Genomic DNA, 27,820 nt, shown 5'->3' on the forward strand with positions numbered 1-27,820 from the left:
CCGCCTGCCAGCCCGGCCGCGCCATGGAGGGCTACCATAAGCCTGACCAGCAGAAGCTGCAGGCCCTGAAGGACACGGCCAATCGCCTGCGCATCAGCTCCATCCAGGCGACCACGGCGGCCGGCTCGGGGTGAGTGCCAGACGCGTGGCCGGGGAGGGCGCCGTTCCGGAGGCCGCGGTACCTGTGGGCGCCCCGGCTCCCTGTCGCGCTGCACGAAGCCTCCTCGAGGGAGACGGCCGGGGCTCGGTCAGNCGCCGCCTCCCTCGCTGCTCCGCGGCGCGGGGACTGCGCTCGGGAATCCCGAGCCGGGAGGGCCGCTATTGTTGCGCTGTAGCCGAGAGCCCAGCCCTGTGCGGTGCGCTCGGCGCGCGCGGCCCTGTGTGGGCCCCACCGCCAACGTTCCACCTTGCGGATAGGGAAACCGAGGCCCCGAGTTTGAGTCAGTTGCTCAAGGTGACACACGGCGAGAGCTGCAATTGAAATGCAAGCTGCCCTTCGCGAGAGCCTCTGTTTTAACCCTTCGTTTTGCAGGGTGAGTGGGGCCGGGCCCTCTCTTCGCCTCACACAACCCTTCCCTTCGCCTCTTCACGCCACCCTTGCTTTTGGGTCTGATTCTGGAGCAGGGGTCTGCTGAGATGCAGAGTGGGGAGAAAGTGGCCACGTGGATGCAGAACCCCGGCGCGCGGCGTGCAGGGGAGGTCTAAGACGTGACCTGCGGGCTGGAGGCTGGAGGCGGGAGGGACGGGGAGGGCCTTCATGGAAGGCTGAGAGAACCGAGGATTGAGGACAAGGTCCCAGGGCATGGCCAGCCGCCAGAGGCAGGGGCGGGAAGCCCATCCCCCAACATCCTTTCCCGCCAGCCTTTCCGGCCGAGAAGGTGCTGAAAGGCTGCTGCTGATCCCAGGGAGCCGCCTCCCCAAGGTAGCAGGGACAGTGATAATAACAGGACGCTGTGCTCGCTGAAGGCGGTCAGTGAGGTCGTTGAGGGGGTGGGCCAGTGAGTTTCTCACTCTGTAAAATGGGAACAATGGTAGCTCCTGTGCACTGCGTGGCTTCAAGGATTCCAGCGCCTCCCCTGGAGCCTGGCTCGAGGCTGCAGAGACTGCCTTGTGCTGGATTGATGAAGTTGATCTTGAGGGTCGGGTAGGGGTGATTTTCCAGGAATCTCTCCAACCAAGCTGTGTGCTTAGATCACAAAATTCTAGCTTCTGGCCAGTGTGATACATTAATGAGTAAATTCCTTTTGACTTTCAGGATGGGTACTCACTCACCTTTTATCCCTCCAGATATCCAGTCTCAGAAGGGATTAGACCTCCCCTGGTGGGCAGCTTCCCCTGCCCCCCGTGCATTGGTTCCATTATTTCTATCAGGTTTATGTCAGACTTACCCATTCTGTGTGGCATCCCTTGCCTAGGCAAGGATACATACGGCTTACTCGCAGCCCAACACACAGTAGGTCTGCACACCTTGTGTTGCTTGTTTGCTGGGTACCATTAGGTCTCCTTCCCTTGACCGTTTCAGCGGGGTCATTCACCCTGCAGGGCCGTATTGGACCCTACTGTGTGCTAGGACCAGTCTAGCCAGGCTCTTGGGGATCTAGCTGGAGAGACAGCAGTTACTCGACTAAGTAGTGTTACAGGGCTAGGGCTAGCTGCACCCAAATAGGTATCCCTGGCGTGACACAGAGCATCCTTTATCGCTAATATTGTCTCATGCATTTCGAGAATAACCGTATGAGGTAGATGCAATTACCTTCACACTTTACAGATGAGGAACCTGAGGCTAGAATGTTAAGTGAGTTGCCCAAGCTGGTCATTGGTGGCTGGCTATTCTGTGCTGCCCAGTGAGGGGCTTGTGTTGATAGGAAAACTAACAGGTCTGGCGGGGAATGCCAGGCTGGAGAACGGAAGTTGGGGAAAGGAGAAGGTTAGATGCAGTAATGGCAGGTGTCAGTCAAGTCAGTTTAGAAATGAAATAACATTATACTGGGAGGGGGTTCCCAGAGGGAGGTTGGAAAAGGGAAGATCAGGTGCAGTGATGGCAGATGTCAGTCAGTCTAAAAGGATGGGCGGGTCGGATCGGCGGGTCTCCTGGGTCTCTGTTGCATAGTTAAACACCTGCAGGAAGAAGATACAATATGTGGCACTGAGGGATACACCCAAGTTTACATTGTAATGCCTTTTGGAGGAACTCCTTGAGCTCAAAAAGTGTCCAGTTGCCAAAAGGAAAAAGAGCGTAGAAGACATTATTCCTGTGTTTGTGAGTGTGTAAAGACGCAGGAGAGACTGAGAGAACACGTCTTTTTCAGAAGGAAGTAACACAGCTACACAGCCCCCGTCACGGGGGGTGTTTGAGGGTGTGTGCTGAGCTCTGTGTGCGCACAAAAGATGGCAACAGAGGCCTCGAGGTCAGGGCAGTGTTCCGGTCCCTGGATGTTCACCTTGAGGCCCTACCCGCATCCCACAGGGAGTGCGGCCCTGGCCCAGTCTGGGCAGCAGCCTCAGCCAGAGTGACCATCCCTTCAGGACACCCCTGTTCTGGGGAGCTTGTGCCCTGGGGGAGAAACAACGCTTTGCCCAGGTCTTTTCATGCCCCCCCCCCCAGCTTTCCCATCCCTGTGCCATCGCTGACCCCATGTCAGATCCCCAGGCCCCAGGAGGTAAGGACACTGGCCTCTGTGTCAGAGGCGTTGAGGGACAGAGCCTCACAGAGGGCTCTTTGTGAAGGCAGCTTCAACAATGGCCAGGCTTCTCTGGGGTCCTGTCCCTGCACATGCTGAGGGAAGTGTGGCAAGGGCCAGCTCATCGAGGCTTTAAAAAAGTGAAAGCCGGTGGCCTTGTCAGAAGTGGCCTGGCTACTGAGGCTGGTGAGGAAGACTTTGTAGTTCTCACTGACCGGGGCTCTGGGCTGTGGCGTCATCCAAATAGCGCTGAGTGTTGTCTGAGGACACCTTTGGAATTAGGCCTGAAGAAGGGGGGCAGCGGGGGATGAGCTATGCTGTAGGGAGTCCCTGGGGCTCTGACCCACAGTGTTGGGAGGGATACCTGGGAATACAGTGTCTGGCCAGACGTGGCTGGTGGGCACAAGGAGACAGGAACATACCCCTGGCTTTGTTCTGAGCATCTGTGCCCTTGTCAGAGAGGCCTTTCCCATCCCAGGGAAGTTTCCCCATCTTTAAAGGAGAAGTCCTTGGTTTGGTGGTTTTTTCAAACTGGACCCCTCAGGAGCAGGACTGGGGGAGCGGACTGAGCAAGCTCTGGTGTCCTGCCACCTGCCGTTATGAGCTTCACTTTCTGGTGGTCCCTGTGACTTTGAAGTGACAGGAAGCACATTCCTGCTACCCAGCTTTGTCTGAGTGCCCAGAGGGCCCCTTCATGGCCCCGGGCCCCTTTGAGTCTCTGGCCCCGTGTAGGCTCTGTCTCTCCGGGCAGGAAGCTGCTGCCTGGGCTTCCTCCTTAGGGGCTGCTTTCCACCCTCTCCTGTCACTGACTGAGGCAAGAGTGCACACAGCCCGTTGAGATTTCCCCAGCAGCAGCATTTCCCAACTCGGTGTGAAAACACCATCCGAGAGTGACTCAGTTCTTTGCACGAGTGACCTTTGAACTCAGCAAGGCTGATGGTCAGTGTTTCTTGAAACCAGGAACCAGCTTAAGGTCTGGCCAAGATGTCTCATGGTTGCCCATCAGCTCTGAACGCATTGTGGCCCCCATCACAGCCCTGATCCCCGGGCTTTACTTCCTTAGGCAGGCCTGTGGTCACTAGCACCTGGTCCCTGAGCATCCAGAACTTCCACGGCTGTCTGCCCTGGATGCCTGGAGCCCTCCTGCCCTGAACAGTGATGCAGAGTCTGCCCAGGGTGCTTGTGGGGGTCTGGGTGACTGACTCCAGCACCAGGCGGCCCTAGCTGGCTGGGGCCTGCGTGGTTTGGACTTCTTGCTGAGAAGTTGTACTTGTGGCCTGAATGAGTCCCTGAGGGCTGTGCTCCGGGACAGGGGAATATGGACATTCGAGAACTTCCCCACTGGGCACTCCCCACCCTTTTCCTCCTTTGAAAAACAAATCTAGGGGCACCTGGGTGGCTCAGTTGGTTAAGTGCCCAGCTTCCATTCTGGTCATGGTCTCTCAGTTGGGGAGTTTGAGCTCCACAGCAGGCTCTGCGCTTCTATTAGTAAGAAGCCTGCTTGGTACTCCCCTCACCCCTGCCCCCACTGCCTCTCTGCCCCTCCCCTGCTCACTGTCTTTCTCAAAATAAATAAATAAACTTAAAAAAATCTGCAGCAGCTCTATTGAGGTATAATATGCAGATCATAACATTTTAAGTGTACGGTTCAATGGCTTTTTAGTAAATTAACAGTGATTTACACTGTTTTAGTGAATCTACCACGTACAATTTTTAGGACACTTCATCACTTCTGAAAGGTCCCTCATGCTTGTTTGCACTCACTCCCAGCTCCCAGGCAACCACTAATCTACTTTCTGTAAATTTAATTCTTCTGGACATTTCCTATCCATGGAATCATACATAATGAGATCTTTAGGGTCTGGTTTTTTTTTTCAGTTAGCATAATGTCTGGAAGGTCCTGCATATGCTAGCTAGCTATTTTTATTGCTAAATACCCCATTATGCTGATATACCACATTTTTTCTGTTTATCAGTTTCTATTAGTGTTTAAAAAAACATTTTTTAACATTTATTCATTTTTGAGAAACAGAACGTGAATGGGGGAGGAGCAGAGAGAGAGAAGGAGACACAGAATCTGAAGCAGGTCCAGGCTCTGAGCTGTCAGCACAGAGCCTGATGCAGGGCTCAAACCCACAAACCACAAGATTATGACCTGAGTGGGCGGCCTGAGTGGGCGGCCTGAGTGGCTCAGTCGGTTAAGTGACCGACTTCAGCTCAGATCATGATCTCAGGGTTCATGGGTTCGAACTCCATGTTGGGCTCTGTGCAGACAGCTCAGAGCCTGGTGCCCGTTTCAGATTCTATGTCTCCCTCTCTCTCTGCCCCTCCTCCACTCATGCTCCGTCTCTCTTTCCTTCAAAAATAAATAAACCTTTTAAAAAAAGATTATGACCTGAGCTGAAGTTAGACGTTTAACCAGCTGAGCCACCCAGGTGCCCTAATTTTCTCTTAGCAGTTTGCGTTTGTCCTAGCTCTTCTGATGGTAGACTTTGTGACCTTGGGCAAGTCACTCCCCTTCTATGAGCCTTAGTGGTTCCATCCTCAAAACGAGGAAGATGTTAGACTTCATCTCTGATAGGTTAAGTGCAAATATTGAACAACTGCCATTTTTCTGTACACTGTGCCAAGCTCCTTACACATTACTACCTCATTCCGTGAGCTTCTCTTAACTATCTCCGTGTTTACCAAGGCTCAGGGAGGTCACATCCTTAGGGGCTCAGAGCCAGGGTACATCATTTATTCATTTGTGTCCTGTGTGTCGGGCTGTTCAGACCCGAGGATACAACAGTGAAAAGGCTCAAAGTCCCTGCCTTCATGGAGCTTGTGCTGTAGTAAAATAGACAGGCAGGAAATAGGCAGGTAATGCCAGGTGGTGGCAGTGTAAATGCAGGGAAGAAGAGATCTTTCTACTTTATTTAGAGAGAGAAAGTGGGAGGAGAGGGAGAGAGAGAATCTTAAGCAGGCTCCATACTCAGCACAGAGCCCAATGCAGGGCTTGCTCTCGACCCTGAGATCATGAGTCAAAAACCAAGAGTCAGACGCTTAATGGACTGAGCCACCCAGGCACCCTGAAGAGTTATTTTTAGATAATGTGGTCAGGGAGGGCTTCTCAGAGGAGGTGGCATGGGATAACGCTGGGAAAGTCTGGAGTCAGAGTCTTTCCAGGCAGGAGCCAGCTAGGGCAGTTCTAGGAAGAGGAAGGACTGCTTCCAAGATTCACTCCCACCTTCCATCCTGGGATTCCCTCCTGAGTATTTTTGTTGAAATAAATGTATGCCTAAAAAAGAATATAAATTGGGGCACCTGGGTGGCTTGTCAGTTAAGCGTCCGACTTCGGCTCCGGTCATGATCTCACGACTCGTGGGTTCGAGCCCCGTCAGGCTCTGTGCTGACAGCCTGCTCAGAGCCTGGAGCCTGCTTCGGATTCTGTGTCTCCCTCTCTCTCTGACCCTCCCCTGCTTACGCTGTCTCTATCTCTCTCTCTCAAAAATAAATTTAAAAGTTTTTTAAAAAAGAAAATAAAATAAAAAAGAATATAAATAATGCTGGGGCACTTGGGTGGCTCCATTGGTTAGGCGTCTGACTCTTGATTTTGGCTCAGGTCATGATCTCAAGGTTCATGAGAAGGAGCCCCACACTGGGATTCTATCTCCCTCTCTCAGCCCCTCCCCTCCTCCAAATACATAAACTTTTTTTTTAAAAAGAATATAAATAATGCACATGTTATAAATAATACACCGTACGTATCAACCACCAGGCTTAACAACTAGGACATTACAGTGCTTTAAAATTCCTGGGTGTCCCTCCTCCAGAAAGAGCTACACCCTGAATTTTGCATTTTCATCCTATTATTTTCCTTATTGCTTTATAACATTTGTATATCTCTGTAAATAGGATGGTCTTCTCTGGTCTGCAGATCCTTCGGTCGTGTACTTTGCTCACATGTGGGTGTTGGGTCTGTGGGTGGCCTCCAGGAGTGGCCATTGCAGACACAGCTCCTGCGTTTCCTAGAGCACTCGGTTTGCTGGGGGACTGTCTTACCAGTGGGGTTGCTGGGCCTTCGTGAATGTGCATCTGTAGCTGCTGATTGGTCCCTTTGTAACAGTTCAAAGATTACTTGAGTTTTCTATTTCTTCTTGAGTCAGTTTTGGTAAGTTATTTTTTTTCCTAAACATTTTCCGTTTTGAAATGTATTTGCATCAGGCTGTTTGGAGTCTTGTATCATCTGGTACGCCTGTCCTTCCATTTCTGACACTGGCCTTCTCTTTTTCTGGATCTTGCCTTATCAGAAGTTTACTAAATTTGTACTCTTTTGTGAAGAGCCATCTCTTGGCTTTGATTTTTTTTTCTCCTTATTGCATATTTGCTTCCTATTTTATGAATTTCTGTTCTTTATTATCTTTCTACTATCTGAGCTCACTCCATTTTTCTAACCTTTTACGTTGTTTCTTGGCTATGAGTTTTCAATGCTTGTGATTTTTACTTCATTGAGTACTTCCTTTCTCTTTGCAGTAGATGACTTTGTACTTTTACACATTGGGGTCTGCCTTGGTGAGGCTGTTTGGCATCCTGGTTTGTTCATTTGCTCAGAAGCCTTGTGACTGCTTGTGATTTGGCCCAGCTTGAGTATGGCAGGAAAAGGGTCATTTTTATGGAGACTTGAAGCCACGTTGATAATGGAGAGCAGCCTAGCCAGAGAGGTGAGGGACCTTCCTGCACTTTAACTGCGGGGGAAATGGTGAAGAGGTAGAGTGCGTGCTAACGGGAAGAGAGGGGGAACAGCTGGCAGAATGTGTCTTCTGCTAAGTGGGACCACGGAGGCACTTATTAGGCCTTGCTCTAAGCAGCCAGTACCCCCTTCATAGATTGAACAAAATGAACCTGAAAGTGGACTTTTCACTTTGGACAAGCTTGTAGCCTGCATGCATCACAGAGAGTAGGATGTCAAGTCCCCTACAGCCTACCCAGGGCCTGCCCTGCCCCCCTGTCCCTAGCCAGTTGCATCCCTGGGTGTGTCACAACCCCAGAGAGTGGGGCCTCCACCCACAGAAGTCCTCCCCAGGCAGGCTGGGGTTGCGGGGAAAACTCAGGCCCTGAAGCAGACTCAATACACTTTCGGCCCTGGAGTGCCTGTAGGAGGTTGAGCTTACAAGTAACCATCTCCGGTGTGCTCAGCGCTCTACAGTTTACAGCCACGTCTCAATCTTTGGCTTGTTTCTTTCCTCCTACCTGCCCCATGGTCAGCAGGGTGTCACGGTCCCAGCCAGCGCGGGAGGAGTTGGAGTGGCCCTGAGAGGTTTGGCATCGGGTCTTCCAGCGGATGGTGTGGCCAGTGGTGAGAGGTGCACTGTCTCACCCGGCCTCCCGGCGCCCCCCTCCCCCCCCCAGCATCCCTGTTTACAGGCCAAGGAGCTGAGCCTCAGAGAGGCGAAGCGCTTGTTCTGTCTTTACTCTGTGGGCACAAGGACACGGCCGGCAGTGAGGCCAGGATGCAGGCTTGCAGGGAATAACACGGCAGGCTCACTCGGCATGGACCTAGCAAGGAAGGGTTAAAATCAACTACTCTTCAACTTCTGGTGTCTCTTCATGGCTGACCTTCTGCCTCCCTCCGCCTCTACTCTGCCCAGGCCTGGGCATGATTCCACCACTTGTGGAAAGGCTTGTGCCTCACCGTTCATCCCTGGGGGGCCCCCTCCCCGTGGGGAACGTCGCCCCGCTTCACATGGTGGGCGGGGCGGGTGAAGTTCCTGCACCTGCCTTCCTTCCTCCTTCTCTGAGAGGTTGGCCCACTCTCCACCCACCTCCTCCCCCAATTCCTCATCAGGGGGTCATAGCTTCTGAAACAGGGGTCCTCAGAGGCCTGGCCGCCCGCCCCCTGGAGTCAGCCTGACTGGCGGTGGTGGGGATATCCTCCAGCTGAAGTTCTGCGAGGAATGGGGAAGCGGGGTCCCTGCCGGGCAGGGCAAGGTTTCCTATTTACATCTCCGCACCTCCCTCTTTCAGGCCTAGTGTCTTTTCCCCATGACCAGGAGTTCATAGAGATGGCTAAGTATAAGACGGTTGTGTGCCGGGGATGTGGTACTAAACCAGCATGGACAGTTCTCGGTTTCTCTACTAATGTGTCTGCGCTGGGAGTGACTCACCCCCTAACCCAGTGGGGGGAGCCGACAGGCGGGGGAGGAGGGAGGCGTGCGTGAACTCCAGGTGTTGCATGTGCCCTTGGGTTTGGCATTGGGCATGTTTCCTCCGAGCAGCATCAGAGGGCTATGCTACGCTGCATGGAGCGGGCGGCTGGGGGGCACGGGCCCTGAGGCTAACATATTGACAACTGTGGACCAGGGAGGCGTCAGGACCAGCCAGGAGCTACAGCACGTCCCCCAGTCTCTAGCCCCAGTGCTAGGGTGATCGTGTGGGTCCTAAAGAGACCCGAACAACTCTCAGCTAAGATAGAAACTTTGCATTTTCTGTTGTTAAAGCAAGTTGTTGTTTCCTCTCTCAAGTAACTGTATTTAATATAATAGAGCAAGAGGCTAAAGAAAGGGGAGACCCCTTGGCCCCACCACTCCAGGGCCGCAAGGGCAGTCTCTTGCTTCCGTCAGCGCCCCTGCAGCCCTTGTCACAGAAAGGGTTTCCATTTTTTCATGACCTCAGCCTTTGTGGAGATGAGATTATGTTTTGCCTTTTAAATTCTGCACAAAGGCTTGGCTCCTTTGCCAGCCTTTAGAATGCCTGTTGGAAAGCTGCCAGGTAACCAGCGATGTCTTGGAGAGCCCGAAGCCCCACTTTTCCGACCGCGGACCCTGTGTACTGAGGCTGCTGGGAGATTTGGGTTCATTCTGTGAGCCTTGCTCCCTCACCCCCTGCCCGTGGCCTGGGAGAGCCGGCACGCCTGGCCGCCTGCGAGGGCAGGGCACCCCTCGCAAGCGGGCACCGTCCTAAGCAGTGCCTCCGGGACATAGCTCATGGGTCAGACATACAGGGGCCGCTGCTTCTGGGCTGCTGAGTCCTCCCATCTGCTGTTAGGAGCCGTGAGGCAAGAACTAGGCTCTCCCTGCCAGCCTCGACGCTGCCTTGCACCGGCTCTATTCTGGGCCCAGTCTCTGGGGTCCCTTCTTTCTTCCTCTAGTCCGGCCCCAGAAATACTCAGTTGCTGTTTCTCTAGGGCTCTGGCCTGCTGAGCCCCAGGAGGGTGTGACCCTGTGCCGCCCGCCCGGGAACAAGAGCCTGCGGCTCTCGGATTAGCCGGGCCTGCGACTCCTTGGCACACGCACCCCTCAGGTCCCCGAATGAAGGCCTGGGGTGAGTGCTCTAGGTCAGCGGCCCAGGGCCATCCATGATGCGTGCGTCTCTCTCCTGGCCCACAGCCACCCCACGTCATGCTGCAGTGCCGCGGAGATCATGGCTGTCCTCTTTTTCCACACCATGCGCTACAAGCCCTTGGACCCCCGGAACCCTCACAACGACCGCTTTGTACTCTCCAAGGTAGGAGCCCGGCCTGCCAGCCTTCACCTGGGCCAGGTGCCTCATGGGCCCTGGAACGGCGAGAAGGTGCTCCCTGAGGGGACCTACCCCCTAATGTAAGCCTGCCCCGGCCCATGCTCTCGGCCCACGGGCCGGTCTAGCCGCTGGGCTCACGCTTAGCCCCCACACTCCCCGCCCACGCTCCCGGTCTACTGGCTTGGCCCACGCTCTCGGCCCACGCTCCCGATCTACCCGCTCGGCGCAGCCAGCCTCTTCTTGTCTTCGTCTGTGCTGACCCAGCTGGTACACTTAACCCAAGTTAAGAAATAAACAGCTGAATCAATAGGGGATCATGAAAATGATCTGCCAGGTGTTCTCCCCATTTCACGTCGACAGGCAGGACTCAAGTCCGCATCTGGGGTGCAGCTTTGTGGCTTTGTGCACACACCTTTCTGTGGTGGGCCAGCACCCCGGGGCCACTGCGTGCTCCCTGAGGAGTGGTACACCAGAGCAGGGTTTGGGATGAGCCACTTCGTCCTGCCACTCATGCACGAGAATCACAGCCACAAACCATGCCCCGGGCCCCTGACATCCACCTGTGCCCAGCCCTGGCTCAGCGGTCTCTGGGCTCCCAGGGCAGGCATGAGAGCTTAGAAGTCTGTCCAAGTCTGCTCACATGCCAGAAACCAGGGATTAGGGTGGCCTGCTGCCTGCTGGGGTTTTGGCATCGGCCGGCCCCACAGCTGTGTTGCCCCTGCACCTGTCCCGGGCCCGCTCAGCCTTGGCTGTTGGGAGCTTCGGGCTGGAGTGGGATGAAGGGGGATGTGGCCTTCCCTTGCTACTGCCCTGGAAGGGCCGCTTTCAGTGCGTGGCAGGAAGAGTCCGTGAGTCTCAGCTCCGCAGCTGACGCCCCTCCGCCTTCATCCCCTGGCAGGGCCACGCGGCCCCCATCCTGTATGCTGTGTGGGCCGAGGCCGGCTTCCTGCCTGAGGAGGAGCTGCTGAACCTGAGGAAGATCACCTCGGACTTGGACGGGCACCCTGTTCCGGTAAGCAGCCCCCACCACGAGCAGCACAGTCCTCTGTCTCCACTTCCTATTTTTCAAGACATGTGGGAAAGGGGGGCAGGGTGCTCACTGAGAATCGGATGGTGTTGAAAGGGGGAAGAGGGCTTTGAGGTGAAGACGGAAGGAAGTGGAGTTTTCCGGGGCACACTCTTCACCCCAAGCTGGTCCTGAAGGACGAGCAAGGCCTTTTGAGGCCCCAGCCCAGAGGTCAGCTGCAGAAAGGACCTCTCCTTGGGCACCACACATCCAGCCTCCCTGCCCCACTGGGCTTCCCTGGCTGTGTAGACGGGTTCACCGGGAAGTCAGTGAGGGGGGTCACAGCAGGACGCTGGTGACACCCCAGGGAAGGGTTCCGGCTTTCTCCTCGAGGTGCTGGTCCCTGCAAATGTTTGGAGTTCATGGGTCACCATGAAAACTTGCCCGCGCCCCTCCCACCGAGCCAGGCACCCACTAAGGCCAAATGTTTCATCCGTCTTTTCATGGACTCTTCCGGACACTGTGTAGTCGTCAGGCGGGTGATGTGGGATCCTGAGGTCACACAGCAAGCTTGTGAGCGGGGCTGGTATTTGAAGCACACCCATGGTTACCGTTACAGGAGAGGGAGAGGTCACACTCTGGGTGGAGGTGGCCTGCCCTGCACACCGGCTGCACCTGGGTCACCTGGATCAGCGGGGAGGGAGGCCCTGAGGCCACGTCCTGGGAGGGTAGTTGGGAATTGCCATTGCCTGCTCTCTCCCCCATGAGTGACTGTGAACCTCTGCTGTGACAGAAACAAGCTTTCACCGACGTGGCCACTGGCTCCCTGGGCCAGGGCCTTGGGGCCGCTTGCGGGATGGCCTACACAGGCAAATACTTCGACAAAGCCAGGTAACACTCCCACTCCCCTACCTTACCCTCAGTAGTTTTGGGAGGGGTCCCCGGTGGCCCAGCCTTAACTATTGCACCCCAGGTACCTCCCCTTGTGGTGGGGACTAGAAGCTGAGTAACCATACCTGTGGGACCGGGACCGGCCCCATTTCCAGATGAGGAAATAGGCTCATAGGAGCAGAGACTTGCCAAGCGTCCTTTCCCAGTGACAGCAGGGCCAGGAGTTCACCGAGAAGTCTCAGAAGGCCCCATCCCCCCAGCGGCTGGCCACATGCCTGGGTTTGAGCCACGTGCCTTCATCGTAGGGAAGGAGATTATGTGTCCTACAGGGTTCTGGGCATCCCTGAGCCCCACCTGTCAGCCAGAGGAGAAACAAACACTGGGGAGACTGACCTGCAGAGGGTGGGCAGAGAGGTTTGCCGCTGCGGCCTGGGGAGGTGTGGAAGAGAGCCCCCTTGTGGCAGGTCTCAGTCACAAGGCTGTGCAGTGTGGCCATCTGGGGCCCGCAGACTGGTGTCTTTATGGTAAAGACAAGGGGGCAAGAGTTGGCTGCAGACTCTTAAGGAAAGGATGCGTCGGGTGGTTCCTTCGTTCCTTTACTGACTGGGACCCTGGGCTCTGTGCTTTCTAGGGTTTCACTTTGACAAGTCCCCTATGGGCTGGGTGGTCACATGACTACATTTACCCCTCTCACAGATGGGAACACTAAGGTAAAATGCTTTCCTGGTGGTGGTGGCGGCAGGATTTGCACCCAGGACAGGTGTCCAGAGTATATTAAGAGGCCCCGCGCAGCTCTGAGGAGCCCAAGGAAAGCAGATTCTGGGAGCCTATGAGTGGGAGGAGTCCCCGAGGAGGCACCTCCCCAGTGGCCTGGCAAGGCCGGGACGGCAGCCGGGGCAGTCAAGAGGGTGCGGTGGTCACTGTGGGCCCAGTGAAGAGAGGGGCTGCGGGGAGCCTCACTGGATGTGACACTGTGCGTGGGGAAGGGGCGCGTGACACCACTCTCCGGCAGGTGAGCTGAGGTGCTGGGGACCTTTCAGACCCTCTTGGGGCCAAGCTCAGCTCCACCAGAAGTGATTCACCATGAGGTGAAGAAAGGCACAAAGAATGGGATGTATGTTTAAGAGTATTTTATTTGGCCCAGAACCAGAGATGTGAGTTAATTATTCCCTACAGATGCTTGAAATAATTCCCTGTGAAGGGTCATTTCCTGACCCTCACATAATGGAACAAGCCAGGGTAGAGAGAAGGGGTTTAGCTGGGTTCCCAGAAGCCGGGGTTGGCTAAGGCTCAGGCCCTTGGACTGTACCTTGTCGGGAGGGGGCGGGGGCGTCAGGGGAATTACCGGCTCCCGAACCGGCGGCCTGCTAGAGTAGGATCTGGCCTCGGGTCACATCTGTCCCACCATCCGACCAGGAAACATACATCAAGTTGGCTCGCGTTCATTTCTCTTTTAAATAATTTTGTTTGAGTTGTCGAGTACAGTTACAGCTCATGTGAAAAATATAGAACAGCATTAAAAAGAAATGAACCGTTTTCCTATTCTCAGCTACGTCCCATTTGAATCTCATTTAATGTACCCTATTTCTTTCATGTTATTGGGAGAAGGAACTTAGAGATTTGTAATCCTAGTATGCATACAATTTTGCATTCTGCTTCTTAGAAAAATCTAAGCATCACGAACATTTCTCCCTTAACTGTCAAGAGCTAGTTTTTTTCTTTTTAATGTTTTTATATTATTTTTGAGAGAGAGACACACACACAGAGTGCAAACAGGGGAGAGGCAGAGGGAAAGGAGACATTCAGAATCCGAAGCAGGCTCCAGGCTCTGAGCTGTCAGCACAGAGCCTGACATGGGCTTGAACTCATGAGCTGAGCCGAAGTCGGACGCTTAACCGACTGAGCCACCCAGGCGCCCTGAGAGCTAGTTTTAATGACTACGTAATGTCCTGTTTTATGGATATAAACCTGTTAGGCGGTCCTGTTGTTGGACATTTGAGGTGCTCTTCAGACACCTGCAGCAAACATAGATCTCTCATTAGAGTTCCTTCTCCTCAGGGTAGTTCATGACTGTGGGCATTTGCAGCCCCCTCTCCAAATCCAGCAACTTGGGTACAGAGCCTCAGGGTTAGCCTCAGCTTCTGCAGGGCCGCTTTCCTGCTCACAGGCCTCCCCCGTGTCTCCTCAGGACCTTAGCACGCCCTCCTGATCTAAGCCTGAGGCTGCGCTCCAGCCTTGGCCCGATTTTGACTTCCGCAGAAGTGGGTGTGGGGTTGGGCAGGCAGCCCAGTGCTTCCCTGCAGTCTCCTCTGGGGGCAGTCAGGTTCCCTGCAAGTCTCCATCAGGCTACTCACTTTTGGGGCGCTGCGGTGCCAGGGGCAACCCCCTGCAGCATCTCTGGGCCCCCTTGCAGCCCACAGAGGGGACAAGAGACCAGCTTGGGACAGAATACGGCTTCCAACAGGCCCCTTCGAGGGTGGGCCCCGAAACCCCTGCTCCTGACCCAGGACCCAGTGGCCTAGCCTGCTGGAGGCCATAGAAGGGAAGGCACGGGCTGCGGAGGATGCAGGAGCCGTCCCTGACCTGGCGGCCGCAGAAGCGCTGAGTCATGCTGACAGCTCACCCTGGCCGTGCCCGCCTCTTCCAGCTCCCCCGCCTTAGGCCTGGAAGTCAGAGGCCCTGGAGCTAGAACAGTTTAGCTGCAGCGGGCTCCAGGGCTTGTCTGCTGCAGTGGCGGGCAGCTGGGGGCCCTCTGAGCCTGTTGGGCACAAACCTCATTCCCTGGGGCCTCACAGCTGGACGCTGGGCCCGGAAAGTGGCAGGTCTCCATGTGCTGTCACTGCTCCATCCGTGTACGCTCCTAGACAGCAAGGAATGGACAGTGTGGGCTAAGGGCCCCAGCTGCATGACCTTTAGACAAGCCCCTTGACCTTTGAGCCTGCTTTCTTGTCTGTGTGATTTGGGGACAACAAGGGCACTTACCTCAAGGACAGGGCTATTCAGTACAGAGAGCCCCTAGGTGCCACGCACAGGCCCGTGGATGACGGGGTCAGTGGATCTAACACCTGTGGCCCCTGCCCCTCAGCCAACTCCATCCCCTCCCATCTCAGAGTCTCTGAACTGGCCTCCCTTCCTCTAGCCTCATCCCCTTGGCTCCACCCTCCCCGGGATCCAAGGAGGGCTCTGTTTACTAGGTAACTTGCCTCCAAGTTCAGTTCTCTTCTTATCAGGTCACATTGCCTTTGAGGCCATCATGGTTGCCTTGTCGACTCAGGACAAGGCCCCACGGGCAGAGAAAGAGCCAGGCCTAGCATGAGTCTTGGGGTGAGAAGCAGCCTTGGAGCCTTGCAGAGAGCTCATCCTGGGAGGTGCTGTCCTCACCATGGTCCCGGTCCTCAGATGCCCCTGTTAGTGACCCCTCTCCCACCTGACAGGTTGCCCTGGTATGCTCCTGGTGCCATGTCTCGGCCTCCCCAGCCTGCCCCCGGGATCGAGTCCCCAGGACTCCCCAACACCCCTAGTTCCTGGGCAGGTGGAGAGAAGTAGACCCACCCCATGCAGGTGTCGCAAGCCCCGTCCCCCCAGTGAGAGTAGTTAACCCCACCAACTGTTCATTAACTCACCCCCTGACAACCCCTGTTCTTGTGGAGCAGAACTGGGCGTGGCCTCCGGTGGGCAGCAGGGGCCTGACTGAGGCACTGTTGGATGTCTTGCGTGGCCGCCGCTCACTTGTCTGGGGACAGGCTCTCCGGGAGGGACGGGCTGGAGCACGGTGCCCCGGGTGAGAGGGGCCATCCTCTGACGCACTTCCTGTCCGCAGCTACCGCGTCTACTGCTTGTTGGGAGACGGGGAGCTGTCGGAGGGCTCTGTGTGGGAGGCCATGGCCTTCGCCAGCATCTACAAGCTGGACAACCTGATCGCCATTCTTGACATCAACCGCCTGGGCCAGAGCGACCCCACCCCGCTGCAGCACCAGGTGGACGTCTACCAGAAGCGTTGTGAGTCCTTTGGGTAAGTACGGGCCTGTGGCCTGAGCACGCTCGCGGCATAGGAGCCGTGCCATCTGGAAGCTTTTCAGGCTCAGGGGCTGAATCAGCCACAGGCCAGGCCCCGTCTAAAGAAGGTGTCTGTTTTTCAGCATTCGACTCAAAATTTCAGACTTAAAGTGGCAACCTAGGCCGCCAGCCTGGAGTTGTGGGCTGAGGCCCAGTGTAAGTGCTTTCCTTTATTGGTGAGGCTGTGGGACACGATAGTTCTCGAGGAGTTTGAGCATCTGTGTGGTGGCCACTACCTGTGCGTGGCCCTAGCCAGCCTGAAGGGCAGAGACAGCCCCCCTCTCCTGGTGAGGTGGGCAATAGGGTTTTCAGATTTCCTCAAAGGGCCGTGAATGGTTGGGAATTTGGGGTCACATGCTACCAAGCAGGAAGGTCATCTGGGTGGGTGTTAGCCGGGGACCCCCACCTCAGTGTCCCTCCCCTGCCCCAAATAAAAGCTGTGCTGCAGTGAGAGTCTAGGGAACCTGGGCCCCCACACTCAGCCTCTGCTGAGGAGCCTGAAAGACCCTGGGCTGAGGCTGCACAGGGTTCTGGGGGCCGAGGGCCTCCAGGGCCACCCTTTGTAGCAGAGTCTGCCTGGCAGAGGTCAAGGTGGGATTGCAGTCGGGGGGTTTACATAGCAGTTGCAGATTGTTATCTCTGATGACTGACCTGATAGAGGAGGGAAGAGAGGAAACACTCTGTTGGACAGAGGAGAAAACTGGGCCTCCAGTATCTCAAGAGTCTCCCCAGGCCACGTTGGCTGGGGACTTGGAGCATAACACAGGCAGTGGCCCTGGGTCTGTGTCCATAACCTGTGTCCTCAAGTCCTGGTTGTATCGACAATTTGCATTGTGAACTTGGGCAGGCTTGTTCCATCCTCAGTGCCTCAGTTTATGTATCTATAAAATGGGAGAAACAGAGCGCCTGAGTGGCTCAGTCGGTTGAGTGTCCAGCTTTGGCTCAGGGCATGATCTCGCAGTTACTGAGTTTGAGTCCCACGCTGGGCTCTGTGCTGACAACTCAGAGCCTAGAGCCTGCTTTGGATTCTGTGTCCCCCTCTCTCTCTGCTCCCACCCCCCGTATCTCTCAGAAATAATAAACATTAGGGGCGCCTGGGTGGCTCAGTCAGTTAAGCGTCTGATATCAGCTCCGGTCATGATCTCACTGTTTGTGGGTTCGAGCCCCGTGTCGGGCTCTGTGCCGACAGCTCAGAGCCTGGAGCCTGCTTCAGATTCTGTGTCTCCTTCTCTCTCTGACCCTCCCCTGCTCATGCTGTCTCTCTCTCTCTCTGAAATTAAAAAAAAAATTTTTTTAATTTTTAAAAAAAAAGGAAAGAAATAATAAACATTTTTTAAAAAGTCTTTTTAAAAAAATGGGGGAAACAACAGTGCCCAGCTCAAGGGACTGTGGCAAGGGTTTGATGTGTAGTGCTCAGCCCATGCCCACCCAGAGCGGGCACTCAGTGCACTGAGTGCACGTTAGCCACTATTTTACTGGTACTAATCTGACAGAGTCCCAAAAATGATGGCCTGAAAGAGAAAGTTCGCCCTGCGCGGGCTCCTTCCTATCTTTGATAGCCTGGCTTACGTTGTGAGTGTTTCCAGCACCACATCTAGCATCTGTGGGGTAGTCACATGTGTTCCCTGAATAAGAGGCCAACAGCAGACACATTCTAGAACCAGTGCTTTGGCCCCAGTGCAACTTTCAGGAAATGAGTGGATTTCAGGGAAACAGCTAGATCAGAAGCGAAAGAGAAAATAAATGGACCAAGCTTTGCATTACTTAGGAAAAAAACTATTCAGAGACAAGTAAGAGGACGTAAAAGAATGTGTACAAATGAGAAAGAAAAACAGAAAATAAAACCAAAAGTGGTAACAGAAACTCTAAAGTCTTTTTTAATGTTTATTTTTGAGAGAGCAAGTGGGGGAGGGGCAGAGAGTGAAAAGGAGACAGAATCAAGGGTCGGGCGCCCAGTCGACTGAGCCACCCAGGCACCCCCAAAATTCTTGAGTGCTTCCCGGCCCTCACCGCTCACTCTCCTCTCTCTGTCCCCAGCTGGCACACCGTCATCGTGGATGGGCACAGCGTGGAGGAGCTGTGCAAGGCCTTTGGCCAGGCCAAGCACCAGCCGACGGCCATCATCGCCAAGACCTTCAAGGGCCGGGGGATCCCAGGTCTGTGTGCACACCCTGCCCCGCTCACCCCACCCCTGGGACTGGGCCCTGTGGCCAGCGGAGGCAGTAGGGCCTTCCACGGAGGGGAGGGGTCTCTGAGGTCCTGTGTCTGGGGAAGTACCAACCCTTTGCCACCTTACACCGCGTGCACCAGGCTGGGGAAGGGGGTCCAGGCGATGCTGTGCTCCGTGTAGTACTCAGTGGTCCGTGTGGCTGAGCCATGATTGGAGCCCAGGTCGGGCAGGAGGAGAGGAGGGCCTTCAGGAGGACTCATGAGTCACACAGTCCCCCCCACCCCTCCTGGTCATCATCTGCACTGCATCCTTGGCAGCTCCAGCTGCCTGTCCCGAGCGGAAGGGCCGGCGCAGAGAGCCCAGAAAACCTCGGAAGACCGGGGAAAGTGTTTCCAGAGTCCTACATGGGCGGAGAGCCTGGAAGGGTCTGGAAGATGGTTCCTCGCTGGGCCTGAGAGCAGGACGCAGGTGTAAGCTGCTCCTCCCCAGCACCCAGGGCCCTGGGGCTCCAGACCCCTCGGGCTGAGGCAGCCTTGGCCCGTGGTAGGCGTGGGAAAACTTGCCAGGGGACCTGGGGCGTGACTGCCGACCCTGGGCCAGTGTCCCTGCGCCATGTGCCGTGGCGGCCCACCTGCCCACGTGGACTCGGGAAATGAGGATGAGTACCGCTGTGTGGCAGAAGGTGCATGGGGTCTGGAGCCTTCCGGGAGGGGTGGACGTCGAGGAGAGGGCCCTTGGGTATCCTCATTGCCCTGGTGCTGCTGCCTGGCACTGATGCCTCAGGTGTTACCACCACGTGAGATCTGGAAACCTCAAAGCTTCTGTGGGGTTGCTGCATGCTACGTGGGAGGGTCAGTCCCTGGCTCTGCCTGGGTTGCAGTGACCTCTGAGATGACCTCAGAGGAGGGGGCTCTTAAGCCTTGCTGGTCCTCACACAGCAAGGCAGCGTGGTGAGGGACGCACCTGACTGCCCTTGCGCTGCACACCAGTGCATTGGGTGACCTTGACCGTGCTTGCTCTGCTCTGGGCCTCAGCTTCTCCTCTAATGGGCAGCCTTCCTCCTGACCAACCCATTCAGCAAGCTGAGTAGGATTTCTACAACAGATCCCTCCCTGCGGGTCAGGAGGTGGTACAGAGGCCCGTGCGTGCTCCCCTCCCCACTTGGCTGTGAACTCCTGGAGAATAGGAAGCTGTTGAGTGGGTGCTAGGCCTGTGGACTCCTGGTCACCATGACCCTCCTTTCCTGACCCCCTTGGCTCCCAGCACGGGGTTCTGCCTCACTGTGGCGAAATCATACCTGCCCCGTATCTCCCCATCCAGGGAGGCCTCTCGGCCTGCCCTCAACTGTTGGAGAGTCAGGCCCCCGGAGCAGGTTCCTGGCCCCCAGGAGCTACTGCCTTACTGTTCCCTCTGCCCTGCTCTGTCGCACCCCAGGAATAGAGGATAAGGAGGCGTGGCATGGGAAGCCCCTCCCCAAAAACATGGCCGACCAGATTGTCCAGGAAATCTACGGCCAGATCCAGAGCAAGAAGAAGATCCTCGTGACCCCGCCGCAAGAGGACGCCCCCTCGGTGGACATCACCAACATCCGCATGCCCAGCCCCCCCAGCTACAAAGTTGGCGACAAGGTACAGAGTTGGGCCTTTTCTGGTCTGGCTGCGCGGCCGTGGTTCTCGGGTTTTCAGAGCCCGGGGCCGAGATGTATCTCTGGGAGGCTGGGAAAGGGATTCGTTCAGGGTGAGGAGGAGCCCCGAGGTGTTGGTCCTGCCAGCGCTGGCACTGTTTCCCTGCACGGGCTCAGAGAGGACCAGAGACCTGCCCACAGCACACAGCAAGCTACTGGCAGTGCTAGGATCAAAGCCCACAGCACCTGAGTGGAGTCCCCGTCCCTGGCCCTTCAGCCTGAGTCCCCTGGTATCTGTCCTTCTCTGCCTGACTTACTTGACGTGGCATAACACCCTCGAATTCCATCCACGTTGCTACAAATGGCAGGATTTCATTCTTCCTCACTGCCATGTAGTATTCCATTGTACAGATAACCTACATCTTCTTGACCCATTTGTCATTGATGGGCATTAGGCTCTTTCAGTGATTTGGCTATTGTTGAAAGTGCTGCTGTGAACATTGTACCCCAGGCTTCCTGACTCCCAGGCCCTCCGTGCATTGCTGTGCAGAGTGGGGCGGGTCCACGGACCCCTGTCACAGGGGTGGGGGACCTGGGGTGTTAGGACGTCTGCAGCTTGGAGGGCTCACAGCTGGGCTCAGGACAAGAGGCTGCAGGCACTTCAGAGATGCTCCATGTAGAGGTTCTCCTTGGCAACCTTACGGAAGTTATGTTTCCACAGGGCTGCGTGTTGCTGGGCTTCCTTTTTCTGCCCCTATTTTCCTCCTTTTCTTCCCTAAAAGCTGCGGCCCCCCGAGGCCGAGCCAGGCTTCAGGCCACATGCCCACCCCGGTGCTCAGAGCCCTCATGCTGTGTCCCCCACAGATAGCCACCCGCAAGGCCTACGGACAGGCCCTGGCGAAGCTGGGCCGCGTCAACGACCGCATCATCGCCCTGGATGGGGACACCAAGAATTCCACCTTCTCAGAGATCTTCAGAAAGGAGCACCCAGACCGATTCATCGAGTGCTACATTGCTGAGCAGAACATGGTGGGTGCTCAGGGTGGGCAGGTGGGTGCGGGGCCAGCCACAGCCTTGGGGCTGAGGCCCCCCCATTCCCCTGGGGCGGTTATGTTGTCAATGCCAAGTGCCTGCTGGAGGCCAGCCCAGGGAGGCCACAGGAACCGCTGGGACCCAGCGTTGGCCTCCAAGAACTATAGTGACAAGGGAAAGGAATGTGTGTGTGATCGTTGGGTGCAGATGTCCTGGGTGAGCACACAGACTGGAGTGGCAGGCTGGGGGGGGGGGTGTGGGNCCATGAGTGCTGGTGAAAGGTGTGCAAGGGCCTGTCCTCTTGGGTTAAGGGCCTTCCAAGTGGTCGGATAGGCACAGTCACAGGCTAGAACAGAACAGGTCCTCAGGCCGAACTACCCAGCCTGCCCTACAGGCCCCCAGCAACTGGGAGCTTCCTCCGTCTGAAGGCCATCTGGCTCTACCATAGCCAACGTTCTTTGTCCAGCTGAACTTGAAGTTCTCCCTGGGGCTTCTAATCTTGGCAGCTGGAGGGTCCAGACTCCGCTGGCGGGGCGTGTGGGTGAGGGGGGCCCAGGAGCTGGGGCAGGAGGGCTCACATCAGGTGGCAGGTTGTAGAGCCTGGAAGAGGCACCAGTTTGGAGCCACTGCCTGCATTCGGTGCTTCTAAGCTGGGATTTGGGTCTGGAACTTCCTCAGGCATAGAGAGGGGTGGGGAGGACCAGTCTCCATAGAGGGCTGGGGGTTGGCCAGGAAGGTGGGGACTGGGGTTTTGCAGAAGCCTGGGAAGGAACGAACATCTGTGTCCAAACCTATTAGCCTACTCTGTGCAAGGTCTCGCTTATTTGCTAGGAAAAAAAATGATCTCCTGGAAAGTAATTTTAAGAGAACTTTTGATGTGGATCTTTCAAGTCCAAGGAGTTTGATGTTCAGAAACAGACTGGAATCCACGGGTACAGGAATCTCTTGCATGGGGAGAAGAGACTTCACCTTACTAGAATGACCAAGGGGTGTGAGGTTGTGGGCTCTCTGGCCACCCTCTCCCTCCTCTTGGGGCTGACACTGACTCCGCCCCACCGCCTCACAGGTGAGTGTGGCGGTGGGCTGTGCCACACGCAACCGGACAGTGCCCTTCTGTAGTGCTTTCGGAGCCTTCTTCACACGGGCCTTTGACCAGATTCGCATGGCGGCCATCTCTGAGAGCAACATCAATTTCTGTGGCTCCCACTGTGGTGTGTCCATCGGTGAGTTGAACAGGGCCAGGACGCTTGCACCTGTAACTTCCCCGGACTCTCAGACCAGGAGGTTGGGGGTGTGGGATCCCATTCAATGGGTGGGGGGCTTACTTCAGTTGTATCCTTTTCCACACCCCAGGGGAAGACGGGCCCTCTCAGATGGCTCTGGAAGACCTGGCCATGTTTCGGTCAATCCCCACTGCAACGGTCTTTTACCCAAGTGATGGTGTGTCTACGGAAAAGGCAGTGGAATTAGCAGCCAATACAAAGGTTGGTCACATAGCTATTCTTTTTTTTTTTTTTTAATGTTTATTTTTGAGAGAGCTTGTGGTGGGAGAGGGGCAGAGAGAGTGGGACAGGATCTGAAGTGGGCTCCATGCTGACAGCAGACAGCCTGATGCGGGGCTCAAACCCATGAACCACGAGATCATGACCTGAGCCAGTCACTTAACCGGCTGAGCCATCCCGGTGCCCCGGTCACATGGCTAGTCTGTCCCGGGGTGGGGGTGGTGTCAGCATGCCAGCCAAGAGCTGGTCTGGTCATTCACTGTCTCACAGTGGTGTCTCCTGATCTTGCCACTGGAGTTTGTAGCTTGTAGAGGTTAGATCAGGAAAAACAAGATCTACACGCCCCTTCCTGCTGCGTAGCAGACATTGCTAACGCATCCCTGTACCCTCTCCCCACTGAGAATGTGCAGCCCCTGCCCCATCGAGCCATCTATGCCTGTCTGCTCTCTGAGCTGGGCTCTCCAAAACCAAAAGAACATAGTCTTGACCAAGAGCCGCAATGCCATAGACGAGAGTATCCCAATGGGGCCCCTTCCTTTGCCAGATGCACTCTGGGGGAACAGCCCCACTCAGAGACCAGCCTGCCTGAAAGAAAAGCCATTGTCTGTCTGGGGCTTGGGGCGGGCCAAGCCGCTGGGCTGCTCTCGCTCAGGAGGAGTGGCTGGAGAGGTCCACCCTGTTGAGGAAAGAGTCCCGTTTCCTGCTGGAGGGGCAGCCAGCATGAGGTGGCCTGTCACACGCCTGTGGTGGGGTGGCGGGGTGGAGGTTCCGCAAGTGAGGAGTGCTGGCCTTTCTAGAAGGAATCCACTCCCTGAGGTTGGCTGTGCCACGCCCTATAATCCTTTGTCCCTCTGTTCCGTTCCAGGGTATCTGCTTCATCCGGACCAGCCGCCCAGAAAACGCCATCATCTATAACAGCAATGAGGATTTCCAAATCAAACAAGCCAAGGTCAGGGCCATTCATGCCCCAGTGAGACCCCCAAAGCGTGCCCGAAGCCAGGGCTCACCCCAGGCCACCAACCCCTGAGCCTCATTGGCACCCATGTCCTCCCCAGGTGGTCCTGAAGAGCAAGGATGACCAGGTGACTGTGATTGGGGCCGGGGTGACCCTGCACGAGGCCTTGGCTGCTGCCGACCTGCTGAAGAAAGGTGAGGGGGGAGAGGCCCAGCAGGTCCTAGATCGGGCACCAGTGGTGCCCTGGGTCTTGGGGGGGGGAGAAGGAGGCCTATCTAATGTAAATGCTGGGGCTGCAGTGACCGTTGGCCCGGGGCCACGGGGCAGGACTTGAGGTGCCTCAACACGGTTGTCAGATCAGAGGCCTAGAGCCTCCCATTAGGCCTGAATCGCCACTTAGAGGGGCACTAGTTATTAAGCATCACCATGCCTCAGTTTCCCCATCCATAAAATGGAGATACTGTCACCTTCCCAGTGGGGCTGTCCTGAGGATTTAATAAGTGTGACCTAGCAGTATTGTGACCATCACCGCAGGCTCACAGATGTTAGCTACTGATACGCTCGGGGAATTAGGCCACACACAGCCCACAGAACCACAGCAGGGGCCCCGTCGTCGCCGTGCCGAGCAGGAGGAAGAAGGCAGGCGTGGGTGTCCTTAGGCAGATGACCGCAGCAGTGGGTAGGAACTGATAAGCCGAGAGGGCAGCAGAGAGGCCCGGGCAGAAGGAACAGCGTGTACAGAGCTCCAAGCTGCTGGAGAGAAGCCGCGCCCTGTCAGGGACAGAGAGCCAGGGGAGGGCTTGAAGCAGGCACGGGGCAGTGTGACTTGTCCTTCTGAGGCCATTCTGCTGGGCCCCCGCCTGACCTGGCACCTGTACCCACAGTCCCCTGACCCCGCCCCCCGTCACACTGGAGCTGCCTCTGGGAGGATGGTGCGAAACTACAGGCCCTGCCGCGCCACTCCGTGTTCTTCGATGCTGCAAAGGCCAAGATCCCCCGGCCCGGGATATGAGGGGAGGGAGGGGGCGCTTCTCTTCCCTGAGCCCAGGTGCTCCCAGGTCGGGGGTGCAGGATGCCAGAGGACGTGGGCGTCACAGATGATCCCCCGGCCTGGGATATGAGGGGAGGGAGGGGGCGCTTCTCTTCCCTGAGCCCAGGTGCTCCCAGGTCGGGGGTGCAGGATGCCAGAGGACGTGGGCGTCACAGATGAGCAGCGACAGCGGTCAGGCCCCGGAGGGTTGGCAGACCCTAGCTAGGTAACGGGAACAGGGACAGCGGTCTCCCCAGGAGAGGGAGCAGCTGTGCAGTGACTCTTCGGACACCTCCGCCTGTCCCCACCTGTCAGAGGACACCCCCAGCACCCAGGCCTTCCGCCCCAGCCACGCCCTGCTGTTTTGTCCCCTCACAGAGAAGATCAACATCCGTGTTCTGGACCCTTTCACCATCAAGCCCCTGGACAGGAATCTCATTCTTGACAGCGCCCGAGCTACCAAGGGGAAGATCCTCACCGTGGAGGACCATTACTACGAAGGTAACAGGCCGTGGGCTGGGGTGGCGGGGCAGATGGCTCAGGGAGGGCCAGGGCCCCAGGACCACAGTCAGAGGGCTGGAGTCCCCCCATCTCCCGCCCCAGGAAACCCAGAGCTGACCCATTGAGCAGCTGGGACTCAGCCTCTTCCCAAGCTCCGGGCTTGGCAGGGGACCCGGCCCACGCAGCCCCTCCCACCCAGGGAGCCTGGGAGGCTCTTGACCTTGCTGCTGAGAATAGGAAAGGTGGCTTGCGTCGCTGACGTAGTTGGCTGTTAAGGCTGTTGTACGAGATCAAACTGGGAAAGCAACACAGAATTTCTGTCTCATGCGAGTCCTTCGCGAAGCAGCTCATTGCTAGCACGCCCCATCTGTCCTCCGGGGCAGGCCCCAATCTAGGGGAAGAGATGGGCCTAGCCTCTGGGTCAAGTGCAGGTGCTCATTCATTTATGACAGCTGCCCAGAGGAGGGTGTTAAACTGATCCAGAGGCTACATTCAGGCTTATGGAAACCCCCAGTATCGTGAGAGATGGACGATGTCTGCTGTGGCCACAGATCTGGGGGAGGGTGGCAGGTTTGCTGTCTCTGTCATCTTTGCGTAAAGCAATAAACTCAGATCAGCAAAGGGCCGTGGAGGAGGCGTCCCCCACGTCCCCCGCGGCCACATCACCTGACGCACCTTCTTCCCCTTACCCAGGTGGCATAGGTGAGGCGGTGTCCTCTGCCCTAGTGGGTGAGCCTGGCATCACCGTCTCCTGCCTCGCTGTTGGAGAGGTGCCACGAAGCGGGAAGCCAACCGAGCTGCTGAAGATGTTTGGCATTGACAGGGACGCTATCGCACAAGCTGTGAGGGACCTTGTCGCCAAGGCCTAGTAAGGGTGAAGTGTGCAAAGGGTTCTACACATTCCTGAGATCTGGCAAAGGTGCTCGAAGATGCAGTGAGAGGAGTAATAAATTTATGTTTTGGGAAAAAATGAATCGTCCCTGAAGTGTTTATTTGGCGTGAATGCAACTGTACTGGTAGAGGGCGAGGTAAGGCATCTAGGTCTTGGTCAGTCTCCCCCGGGCCAGCATCTGTCCCCAGATGCCACCAGATGACGTTAAACCACAGCCTGCCTTCCAGCCCAGAGGCTAAAACCCAGTCTCGCCTCACCCTCAGCCAGCGAGCCCCATGGAGGCCAGGGAGCCTCATGGTCCAGAGGGCCCCTCAGGGCCAGCCCCCCTTCCTCACGGCTACCCCCCCCCCTTCCTCAGGCCCTGGGGTCAGAGGTCTCCTGGGAAGCCCCCTCAGGGCCACCCCCCTTCCTCAGGCCCTGGGGTCAGAGGTCTCCCGGGAAGTGAGGTGCATGAGGTGCATTTGCGTATTTTCCCAGCTCCTCTCCTCTTAACCAGTAGCCTCAGGGAAGCAGAGAGAAACAGGGCAGTTGCTGTCCTGGGGAAGGTGACACCCTCAAGTTGGCCTCAGAGCAGGGTGGTGAGGCAAATGAGGAGGCTCAGCTCCTACCCAGCACCACAGCCAGAAGTTCTCAATCCTGGGTGCAGATTTGTGAGGATGCAGCTTCCCAGGCCTGGCCTCTGGGGTCTGGGATTCCGTCTGACAGCGGGTCCAGCAGCCTGTCATCACCTTTGGAGAGCTGCACAGACCTATGCTCCAGGTGCGCCCCGCCGCTGCCAGAGGATTATCTCCCTCTACCAGCCTGAGCTCAACTGGGGGGTCCAGGCACTGCAGAAGGCCCACGTGGGGGCACTGGGAAGCAGTCTAGCCCCCTCTTCCTGCATGCAAAGTTGGGGTGGGGGATAGCTCTCAGCCACAGCTCTGGGTCTTGATACAAGTATGAGGCCCCTTCTTGTATAATCCAAGATAAAAACAGCAAAACCATAGAACAAAAATCACAAAGGCCTGCAGGCAGCAGCCCGGAGAGAGGGAGAGCTATGGTAGGTGTGCCACCTGGTGGCCATGCCTGGTACCGCGATGCCTTCGAAGCACAGGGAAATTCACAGAGAGCTGGGGTGGGTGTGCCACCTGGTGGCTATGCCTGGTACTACCCGGCTGTGCGAGGACGGCTCCTGCCTGGAACCAATGAAAGGCCCTCCCAGCCCAGCTGGCAGAGAGTAAGCTGGAGACATTTCTAAACACCACACAGTCATGCATGTGACATGCCTACAGGGTGTAGGGGGTCATTTACACAGTCCACAACCTGCTCAAAGGAGGCTGCAACTTGCAAGCCTGGCAAAGGGGCAGGCAGGGAGGCGCAGCCTCAGAAATCGCCACAAACCAAAACCCTCTGGTGTAAGAAACCAGAGACCAGCATTCTGTTCCCACCTCCACCACCCTCCACTCTGCCACTGGGGGGTCATCTCCCCAAGCCTCAAGTTTCCTCATCTTTGAAATGGGAATAATGGCAGCATCTCCTAATAAGGCTGCCGTGAGGATGCAGTAAGGGATGCAGGAATACCATCAGTACTGTGCCAGAGAGCTGAGGACAGTTCCAAGTCAGAGCGAGTCCTAGGCAAGGGCACCAGCTCGGACAGTAGAGTGGGCACTGGGCTACGTGTGACCACAGACGTGTACTCAGGACACACAGGGTTCCACCTGCTGCAGGGCATGCTGGTTTCTGACACCTGTTGGGTTTTCGCGGCACTGTACGGATATACCGTATTTTATTTATCCATCCATCAGTTAATGGATACTTGAGTTGTCTATATACATATATATATATATATATACACTCAGGATACAAGTTCCTTATTAGATTTATGATCTGCAAGTATTTTATCCTATTCTGTGGGTCTGTCATTTTTAAAAAATCTTTTTTCTTGGGGCATCTGGGTGGCTCAGTCAGTTAAGCGTCTGACTTCGGCTCAGGTCATGATCT

The 27,820-nt window shown here is 56.2% G+C and overlaps 1 protein-coding gene across 2 annotated transcripts; it reads left to right on the plus strand.

Annotated features, from left to right (window-relative positions):
- Nucleotides 1-6: 6 nt before the first annotated feature.
- Nucleotides 7-25,922, plus strand: TKT (transketolase). 2 transcript variants are annotated; one of them, XM_077749511.1, is made up of 14 exons: nt 7-130; nt 10,049-10,166; nt 11,080-11,193; nt 11,981-12,078; nt 15,899-16,090; nt 18,172-18,290; nt 19,739-19,932; nt 20,793-20,957; nt 22,027-22,183; nt 22,314-22,444; nt 23,328-23,411; nt 23,518-23,611; nt 24,826-24,948; nt 25,642-25,922. In XM_077749511.1, exons 1-14 carry the CDS (start codon nt 24-26, stop codon nt 25,815-25,817), a joined length of 1,872 nt encoding a protein of 623 aa, XP_077605637.1. In that variant the 5' UTR covers nt 7-23; the 3' UTR covers nt 25,818-25,922. The 2 variants fall into 2 exon arrangements, with proteins under 2 accessions (XP_077605637.1, XP_077605643.1); XM_077749517.1 differs by lacking the exons at nt 24,826-24,948; nt 25,642-25,922 and adding an exon at nt 24,302-24,819.
- The last annotated feature ends 1,898 nt before the right edge of the window (nt 25,923-27,820 follow it).

This window comes from Crocuta crocuta, unplaced genomic scaffold, assembly GCF_008692635.1.
Source record: "Crocuta crocuta isolate KB4526 unplaced genomic scaffold, BGI_CrCroc_1.0 scaffold463, whole genome shotgun sequence".
NCBI classification, from domain to species: domain Eukaryota; kingdom Metazoa; phylum Chordata; class Mammalia; order Carnivora; family Hyaenidae; genus Crocuta; species Crocuta crocuta.